Genomic DNA, 8460 nt, shown 5'->3' on the forward strand with positions numbered 1-8460 from the left:
GATTACAGCTGTGAGCCACCATGCCTTGAACCCGGGAGGTGGAGGTTGCAGTGAGCCAAGATGATGCCATTGCACTCCAGCCTGAGCCAAACTCTGTCTCAAAAAAAAAAAAAGTCATCTGGTAAAATTTGTATACAGAAGCTTATGCTTCCCTATGGTGAGATTATGTTGTCAGAGTATGACACACAATGGTAATGATGTCACACAATGGTAATGATGTCATAAATGCCTAGAACACTCTGAACCACATAAATTCAGTAGTTACCTTGAGAATTAGTAGACGAATCATTTGAACCAAGTTGCGGACATGAATCTTGTTATTTGTGTCCTACTTCTGTCCATTTGGACAAATAATTGTATGACTACAAACCAAACGAATGGATCTTCTACTACAGGTAGGTGCCTAACCTTAAAACTTGTAAATTATGATCTGTTCTAGTATACATTAAGGTATTTAATTAGAAAAGCCAGCTGTATTTAAGAAATCTGCTGTTACGTTTAGCAGTGTTAACATTAGTAGGTCTTCAAGAATTTCTAATACAACAGCTGATATTTCTACTTCTGTGTAAAAAACTTCAGCAAAATATAAGCGTCAAGATGACAGACTTATGGTCCTCCTTTACCACCCTTCCCCACTCAATATACCAACCCGTCCCCACCAAACTAGCTAATACTATATAAATGAATCTGGCAAGGGACTTAACATATAGTAGGGTTTTTTTTTTTGTTTTTTGTTTTTTGGGTTTTTTTACTTTAAGTTCTGGGATACATATGCAGAATGTGCAGGTTTGTTACCTAGGTATACATGTGCCATGGTGGTTTGCTGCACCCATCAACCCGTTATCTAGGTTTTAAGCCCTGCATGCATTAGGTATTTGTCCTAATCCTCTCCCTTCCCTTGCCCCCCACCCCCGCAGCAGGCCCAGCGTGTGATGTTCCCCTCCTTGTGTCCATGTGTTCTCATTGTTCAACTCCCACTTATGAGTGAGAACATGAAGTGTTTGGTTTTCTGTTCCTCTGTTAGTTTGCTGAGAATGATGGTTTCTAGCTTCACCCATGTCCCTGCACAGGACAAGAACTCATTCCTTTTATGGCTGCATAGTATTCCATGGTGTATATGTGCCACATTTTCTTAATCCAGTCTATCATTGATGGGCATTTGGGTTGGTTCCAGGTCTTTGCTATTGTAAATAGTACTGCAGCAAACATACATGTGTATGCATCTTTACAGTAGAATGATTTATAATCCTTTGGGTATATACCCAGTAATGGGATTGCTGGGTCAAATGGTATTTCTGGTTCTAGATCCTAGAGGAATCGCCACACTGTCTTCCACAATGGTTGAACTAATTTACACTCCAACCAACAGTGTAAAAGCATTCCTATTTCTCCTCCCTCCATCAGCATATGCTGTTTCCAGACCTTTTAACGATCACCATTTTAACTGGCATGAGATGGTATCTCATTGTGCTTTTGATTTGCATTTCTCTAATGACCAGTGATGATGAACTTTTTTTCATATGTTTGTTGACGACATAAATGTCTTCTTTTGAGAGGTGTCTGTTCATATCCTTTGCCAACTTTTTGATGGGGTCATTTGCTTTTTCTTGTAAATTTGTTTAAGTTCCTTGTAGATTCTGGATATTAGCCCTTTGTCAGATGGATAGATTGCAAAAATTTTCTCCCATTCTGTAGGTTGCCTATTCACTCTGATGATAGTTTACTTTGCCGTGCAGAAGCTCTTTAGTTTAATTAGATCCCATTTGTCAATTTTGGCTTTTGTTGCCATTGCTTTTGGTGTTTGAGTCATGAAGTCTTTGCCCATGCCTATGTCCTGAATGGTATTGCCTAGGTTTTCTTCTAGGGTTTTTATGGTTTTAGGTTTTACATTTAAGTCTTTAATCCATCTTGAGTTAATTTTTGAATAAGGTGTAAAAAAGGGATCCAGTTTTTGTTTTCTGCGTATGGCTAGCCAGTTTTGCCAGCATGATTTATTAAATAGGGAATCCTTTCCCCATTGTTTTTGTCAGGTTTGTCAAAGATCAGATGGTTTTAAATGTGTGGTGTCATTTCTGAGGCCTCTGTTTTGTTCTTTTGGTCTATATGTCTGTTTTGGTACCAGCACCATACTGTTTTGGTTACTGTAACCTCGTAGTATAGTTTGAAGTAAAGTAGAGTGATGCCTCTGGCTTTGTTCTTTTTGCTTAGGATTGTCCTTGCTCTACAGACTCTTTTTTGGTTCCATAAGAAATTTAAAGTAGTTTTTTCCAATTCTGGGAAGAAAGTCAGTGGTAGCTTGATGGGAATAGCATTGAATCTATAAATTACTTCAGGCAGTATGGGCATTTTCACGATATTGATTCTTTCTATCCACGAGCGTGGAATGTTTTTCCATTTGTTTGTGACCTCTCTTATTTCCTTGCGCAGCGGTTTGTAGTTCTCCTTAAAGAGTTCCTTTACATCCCTTGTAAGTTGTATTCCTAGGTATTTAGTTCTCTTTGTAGCAATTGTGAATGGGAGTTCACTCGTGATTTGACTCTCTGCTTATCTATTATTGGTGTATAGGAGTCCTTCTGATTTTTGCAAATTGATTTTGTATCCTGAGACTTTGCTGAATTTGCTTATCAGTTTAAGGATATTTTGGGCTGAGATGATGGGATTTTCTAAATATACAATCACATCATCTGCAAACAGAGACAATTTGACTTCCTCTCTTTCTATCTGAATACCCTTTATTTCTTTCTCTTGCCCGATTGCCCTGGCCAGAACTTCCAATACTATGTTGAATAAGAGTAGTGAGAGGGCATCCTTGTCTTGTGCAGGTTTTCAAAGGGAATGCTTCCAGCTTTTGCCCATTCAGTATGATATTGGCTATGGGTTTGTCATAAATAGCTCTTATTATTTTGAGATATGTTCCATCAATACCTAGTTTATTGAGAGTTTTTAGCATGAAGGGGTGTTGAATTTTATCAAATACCTTTGCTGTATCTATTGAGATAATTATGTGGTTTTTGTAATTGGTTCTGTTTATGTGATGGATTACATTTATTGATTTGCATATGTTGAACCAGCCTTGCATCCCAGGGATGAAGCCAACTTGATCGTGGTGGATAAGCTTTTTTATGTGCTGCTGGATTCAGTTTGCCAGTATTTTATTGAGGATTTTCGCATCGATGTTCATCAGGGATATTGGCCTGAATTTTTCTTTTTTGTTGTGTCTCTGCCAGGTTTTCATATCAGGATGATGCTGATCTCATAAAATGAGTTAGGGAGGAGTCCCTCTTTTTCTATTGTTTAAAATAGTTTCAGAAGGAGTGGTACCAGTTCCTATTTGTATCTCTGGTAGAATTTGGCTGTGAATTGTCTGGTCCTGGGCTTTTTTTGGTTGGTAGGCTATTAACTACTGCCTCAATTTCAGAACTTGTTATTGGTCTATTCAGGGACTTGACTTCTTCCTAGTTTAGTCTTGGGAGAATGTGTGTGTCCAGGAATTTATCAGTTTCTTCTAGATTTTCTAGTTTATTTGCGTAGAGGTGTTTCTACTATTATCTGATGGTAGTTTGTATTTCTGTGGGATCAGTGGTGATATCCTCTTTATTATTTTTTATTGCAGCTATTTGATTCTTCTCTCTTTTCTTCTTTATTAGTCTGGCTAGTGGTGTATCTATTTTATTAAAGTTTTCAATAAACCAGCTCCTGGATTCATTGATATTTTTTTTGAAGGGTTTTTTGTGTGTCTATCTCCTTCAGTTCTGCTCTGATCTTAGTTATTTCTTGTCTTCTGCTAGCTTTTGAATTTGTTTGCTCTTGCTTCTCTAGTGTTTTTCATTGTGATATTAGGGTGTCAATTTCAGATCTTTCCTGCTTTCTGATGTGGGCATTTAGTGCTATAAATTTCCCACTTAACACTGTATTAGCCGTGTCCCAGAGATTCTGGTACATTGTCTCTTTGATCTCACTAGTTTCAAAGAACTTCTTTATTTCTGACTTAATTTTGTTATGTACATTCAGGAGCAGATTGTTCAGTTTCCATGTAGTTGTGTAGTTTTAAGTGAGTTTCTTAATCCTGAGTTCTAATTTGATTGCACCATGATCTGAAAGCCTGTTTGTTATGATTTCTGTTCTTTTGCATTTGCTAAGGAGTGTTTTACTTCCAATCACGTGGTTGGTTTTAGAATAAGTGCTATGTGGTGCTGAGAAGAATGTATATTCTGTTGATTTGGGTTGGAGAGTTCTATTAGGTCCACTTGGTCCAGAGCTGAGTTCAAGTTGTGAATATCCTTGTTAATTTTCTGTCTCGTTGATCTGTCTAATATTGACAGTGGGATGTTAAAGTTTCCCACTATTACTGTGTGGGAGTGTAAGTGTCTTTGTAGGTGTCTAAGAGTTTGTTGTACGAATCTGAGTGCTCCTGTATTGGGTGCATATCTATTTACGATACTTAGCTCTTCTTGTTGCATTGATATCTTTACCATTATGTAATGCCCTTGTCTTTTTTGATCATTGTTGGTTTAAAGTCTGTTTTTTCAGAGGCTAGGATTGCAACCCCTGCTTTTTTTGGCTTTCTACTCACTTGGTAAATACTCCTCCATCCCTCTATTTTGAGCCTATGTGGGTCTTTGCACGTGTGATGGGTCTCCTGAATACAGCATACTGATGAGTCTTGACTCTTTATCCAATTTGCCAGTCTATGTCTTTTAATTGGAGCATTTAGTTCATTTACACTGAAGGTTAATATTATTATGTGTGAATTTGATCCTGTCATTATGATGCTAACTGGTTATTTTCCACATTAGTTGATGCAGTTTCTTCATAGTGTCATTGATCTTTATATTTTGGTGTGTTTTTGCAGTGACTGGTACTGGTTTTTGCTTTCCATATTTAGTGCTTCCTTCAGGAGCTCTTGTAAGGCAGGCCTGGTGGTGACAAAAATCCCTCAGTATTTGACAAATATTTTGACAAAAGACAAAAATCCTTTCTTGTCTAGAAAGGATTTTATTTCTCCTTCATTTATGAAACTTAGTTTGGCTGATATAAAATTCTGAGTTGAAAATTCTTTTCCCTAAGAATGTTGAATATTGGCCCCCACTCTCTTCTGGCTTGTAGAGCTTCTGCAGAGAGATCCTCTGTTAGTCTGATGGGCTTCCCTTTGTAGGTAATCTGACCTTTCTCTCTGGCTGTGCTTAACATTTTTTCCTTCATTTCAACCTTGGAGAATCTGACAATTATGTGTCTTGGAGTTGCTCTTCTCCAAGAATATCTTAGTAGTGTTCTTTGTATATTCTGAATTTGAAAGTTGGCCTGTCTTGCTAGGTTGGGGAAGTTCTCCTGGATAATATCCTGAAGTGTGTTTTCCAACTTGGTTCCATTCTCCCCGTCACTTTCAGGTACACCAATCAATCATAGGTTTGGTCTTTTCACATAGTTCCATATTTCTTGGAGGCTTTTTTCATTTTGTTTTTCATTCTTTTTTCTCTAATCATGTCTTCACACCTTATTTCAGTAAGTTGATCTTCAATCTCTGATATCCTTTCTTCTGCTTGATTGATTTGGCTTTTGATACTTGTATACGCATCCAAAATTCTCATACTGTGTTTTTCACCTCCATCAGGTCATTTATGTTCTTCTCTAAATGGGTTACTCTAGTTAGCCATTTCTGTAATCTTTTATCAATGTTCTTAACTTCCTTGCATTTGGTTAGAACGTGCTCCTTTAGCTCAGAGGAGTTTGTTATTACCCACCTTCTGAAGTCTACTTCTGTCAATTCATCAAACTCATTCTTTGTCCAGTTTTGTGCCCTTGCTGCAGAGGAGTTGTGATCATTTGGAGGAGAAAATACATTCCGGTTTTTAGAATTTTCAGCATTTTTGCACTGGGTTTCCCTCATCTTCGTGGATTTATCTGCCTTTGATCTTTGAGGCTAATGACCTTTGGATGGGGTTTTTGTGTGGGGGTCCTTTTTGTTGATGTTGATGTTACTGCTTTCTGTTTGTAGTTTTTCTTCTAATAGTCAGGCCCCTCTTCTGCAGGTCTGCTGCAGCTTGCTGGAGGTCCACTCCAGACCCTATTTGCCTGGGTATCACCAGCGGAGGCTGCAGAACAGCAAAGATTGCTGCCTGCTCCTTCCTCTGGAATCTTCGTCCTAGAGGGGCACAAGCCTGATGCCAGCCAGAGCTCTCCTGTATTAGGTGTCTGTCGACCCCTGCTGGGAGGTCTCTCCATCCGGGAGGCATGGGGGTCAGGAACCCACTTGAGGAGGCAGTCTGTCTCTTAGCAGAGCTCGAGTGCTGTGCTGGAAGAATCCTCCTTGTCAGAATCCACTGCTCTCTTCAGAGCTGGCAGGCAGGAATGTTTAAATCCGCTGAAACTGCACCCACAGCCACCCATTCTCCCAGGTGCTCTGTCCCAGGGAAGTGGGAGTTTTATCTGTAAGCCTCTGACTGGGGCTGTTGCCTTTCTTTCAGAGATACCTTGCCCAGTGAGGAGGATTCTAGAGAGGCAGTCTGGCCACAGTTGCTTTGCAGCACTGTGGTGAGTTCCACCCAGTCCGAACTTCCTGGCCTCCTTAGCACTGTCAGGGGGAAGACTGCCTACTGAAGCCTCAGTAATGGTGGACACCCCTCCCACCACCAAGCTCCATCTTCCCAGGTCTTCAGACTGCTGTGCTGGCATCGAGAATTTCAAGCCAGTGAATCTTAGCTTGCTGGGCTCCATGGGAGTCGGATCTGCTGAGTGAGACCACGTGGCTCCCTGGCTTCAGCCCCCTTTCCAGGAGAGTGAACGGTTCTGTCTCACTGTGCTTCCAGGTGCCACTCGGGGGAAAAACAACAACAACAACAACAACAAAACTGCTACATTTAGCTCTGTGTCTGTGCAAATAGCCACCCAGTTTTGTGCTTGAAACCCAGGGCCCTGGTGTTGTAGGGACACGAGAGAATCTCCTGGTCTGTGGATTGCCAAAACCATGGGAAAAGCGTAGTATCTGGGCTAGATAATACAGTCCCTCACGGCTTCCCTTGGCTGGGGGAGGGAGTCCCCTGGCTCCTTACACTTCCCAGGTGAGGCGACGCCCCACCCTGCTTCTGCTCACACTCCTTGGGCTACACCCATTGTAGTCCCAATGAGATGAACTGGGTACCCCTAAGCAGTCCCAGTGAGATGAACTGGGTACCTCAGTTGGAAATGCAGAAACCACCCGCCTTCTGCATTGGTCTCGCTGGGAGCTGCAGACCAGAGCTGTTCCTATTTGGCCATCTTGCCAGATCTCCAGCATATAGTAGGTTTTTAACAAGGGTTTGTTTTTGTCACATCTCTTTTCAATTACACACATTCACACACACATTGACACTCAAGTACACTTATACATGCAAGACATACACACACAGATTCAAAAACGTGGGTAATGTGATAAGCAAGCCAAGATTCAGGGATAACCCAGGTAATGGTATGGATTAGTCAATGATGCCTCCCAGATTTAGCTTCTGGACTGGCTGGATCCATGAGGTAAAAACATAACAGTGGTACAATTAATCAGGTTTAAAAAATAATTGATGAAGAAATGTTATTTTGATCTACACTATCAAACCACCATCAATGTTAAAAAAAAAAAAAACTTGGTTACCTAACACCTTCTCCGATTATACAATCTCTTTGCAGGAAATAAAACTGTTGAATCAATGCAGACAAAATTGAACGACCTTAGAAGAAATCTACTCATTTTAGTTGGTATTAACATCATGGCTTTTGTCTTTATCTGTTTTTGTTATCTCCATTATAACTGTTTGAGCGATGATGCATCCAAAGCAGGAATGTAAGTTTTACTCCTTTAAATTAAGAGTGCAAGGCATGTGTGTGTGTGTACATATAGTGGAGGTTTCATTGCTCAGGTTACTTAATATTAACTTTAGACTTCTGAAGAGTTACCAACCTTTTGTAGGTGAATATTTTCACTTAAATTATATCAACTCTTAAATATTCTCTAGCACATTATTAACTTTAGTCAAAGTGTCTCTTGTTCAGGGTTCAGCTGAACTCCAGGATATTAATTGCATTATAAATTCAGTATAGGAAAGGAAGGCATGAATATCCAAATAAGAGTGGGAGAATGAAGAGAAAGAGAGAGGGAATTGGGTCTCTGTTTTTCAAAGACAATAAAACATTTTGGATAATCTACCATTTTAAGATTTAATCGCATGAAAAATTATTCACTGTTGTTACTCTCATGATCTCAATGCCTGCCTTTTATATACCAGTTCCCTAAAAATATTCCATTCCAAAGACTGGTGACTAAAATGTGGTACCAGTACTGTATTCCTTTAGTTTCAGAGGAATGTTATGATTTGAAATATGCACAGATAACTTGATGTTGTAAATATGATACAAAAACAATGACTTTTTCTATAGTTTTTTTCTTGTGATACATTATCAATTTGTGACTTTTTTTTTTTTTTTTTTTTTTTT

The 8460-nt window shown here is 39.4% G+C and overlaps 1 protein-coding gene across 1 annotated transcript in view; it reads left to right on the forward strand.

Moving 5' to 3' along the window:
• Positions 1–288: 288 nt before the first annotated feature.
• The window catches only part of C12HXorf66 (chromosome 12 CXorf66 homolog), a 10284-nt gene continuing 2112 nt past the window's right edge, over positions 289–8460 (forward strand). The window contains exons 1-2 of the mRNA XM_023202545.2: positions 289–395; positions 7657–7810. Of these exons, the coding sequence (XP_023058313.1) occupies positions 308–395; positions 7657–7810 (242 nt within the window). The 5' untranslated portion in view covers positions 289–307. The remainder of the gene's footprint in view (positions 396–7656; positions 7811–8460) is intronic.

Source organism: Piliocolobus tephrosceles, chromosome 12 (assembly GCF_002776525.5).
Source record: "Piliocolobus tephrosceles isolate RC106 chromosome 12, ASM277652v3, whole genome shotgun sequence".
Classification (NCBI taxonomy): Eukaryota; Metazoa; Chordata; class Mammalia; order Primates; family Cercopithecidae; genus Piliocolobus; species Piliocolobus tephrosceles.